The sequence below is a fragment of the Rhincodon typus genome, chromosome 42, assembly GCF_021869965.1.
Source record: "Rhincodon typus isolate 14 chromosome 42, sRhiTyp1.1, whole genome shotgun sequence".
NCBI lineage: Eukaryota > Metazoa > Chordata > Chondrichthyes > Orectolobiformes > Rhincodontidae > Rhincodon > Rhincodon typus.
In genome coordinates, this window is record NC_063373.1 from 6,314,060 (window position 1) to 6,315,043 (window position 984).

General features: G+C 52.5%; 1 protein-coding gene across 2 annotated transcripts in view; it reads left to right on the forward strand.

Moving 5' to 3' along the window:
* LOC109926160 (E3 ubiquitin-protein ligase RNF31) overlaps window positions 1-984 on the forward strand; it is a 14,944-nt gene that overhangs the window by 6,642 nt on the left and 7,318 nt on the right. For both annotated transcript variants that reach the window (XM_048619236.1, XM_048619235.1), the window contains exon 5: window positions 741-859. In XM_048619236.1, the coding sequence (XP_048475193.1) occupies window positions 741-859 (119 nt within the window). The remainder of the gene's footprint in view (window positions 1-740; window positions 860-984) is intronic.

The window sequence follows — 984 nt, forward strand, 5'->3', positions numbered from 1 at the left end:
CCCCCCCCCCCCCCCCCCCCCCCCCCCCCCACCAATCGCTAAACCGCTCCGTCCCAGGTTTACATCCTGGTGAATCTCACTTTGCACCCCGCCCCCAGTACAATCACATCCTTCCTATATTGTGGAGGGGGGGGACCAGAATGTTAACTGTGATTTCTCTCCACAGATGCTGAGCTTTTCCGGCAATTTTCTGCTTTTGTTTTCTGATTCCCAGTACCCACAGTTCTTTCGGTTTTTCGTTCCAACATAACCTCCCTGGCTCTTGTGAAACGTGCTGGTAAAGACAAGTGTCCCATGTGCTGTGTTAACTACCCGACTAAGTAAATCAGGGATTTGTGGACAAGCATCCCAAGATCCCCTCTGTTCCTCTGAGCTTCCTGAGTGCCTTGACGTTCACTGTGAGCTCCTCTGCTTTGTTCCTCCTTCCAAAGCTGACATTTACGAGGGTTAAATTCCATCGGCCGACCCGACCAAGCTGTTTGTGTCCCCCTGTAAACCCGTGTTACAGGGCAGTGAGTTGGAGTGCCGGCACGGAGCAGGGTGTGCGCTCCAGGGATTGAGCTGGCCAGCCTGGTCCCCACTTTGCCACTCAGCCGGTTCACCTTGTGAGATGTCAGGTTCACTACGACCAAAGCCGACTTCAAATGGTGCAGATGAGTAACAGCGCTAAAGGAGTTTCTCTCTGCCTACAGTCACTCACACTCTCTCTCTCTCTCTTCCCCCGAACCCTCCCACCACAGACTGTCCAAACTGTAAATTCCGATACGCACTGGCGAAAGGGGGCTGCATGCACTTCAAGTGTTCGCAGTGTCAGCACGAATTCTGCAGCGGATGTTACAACACCTTCCTGAACAAGAAAGTAAGTACAAGCAACATCTGTCATTCAGTTCCACCACAGTGTCTGTACTGATGTTAATCCCTCTCCCTCACACTGTCACTCAGTAACCCCTCTCACCCCCAGCACCCTGTGTTACTGACTGTATC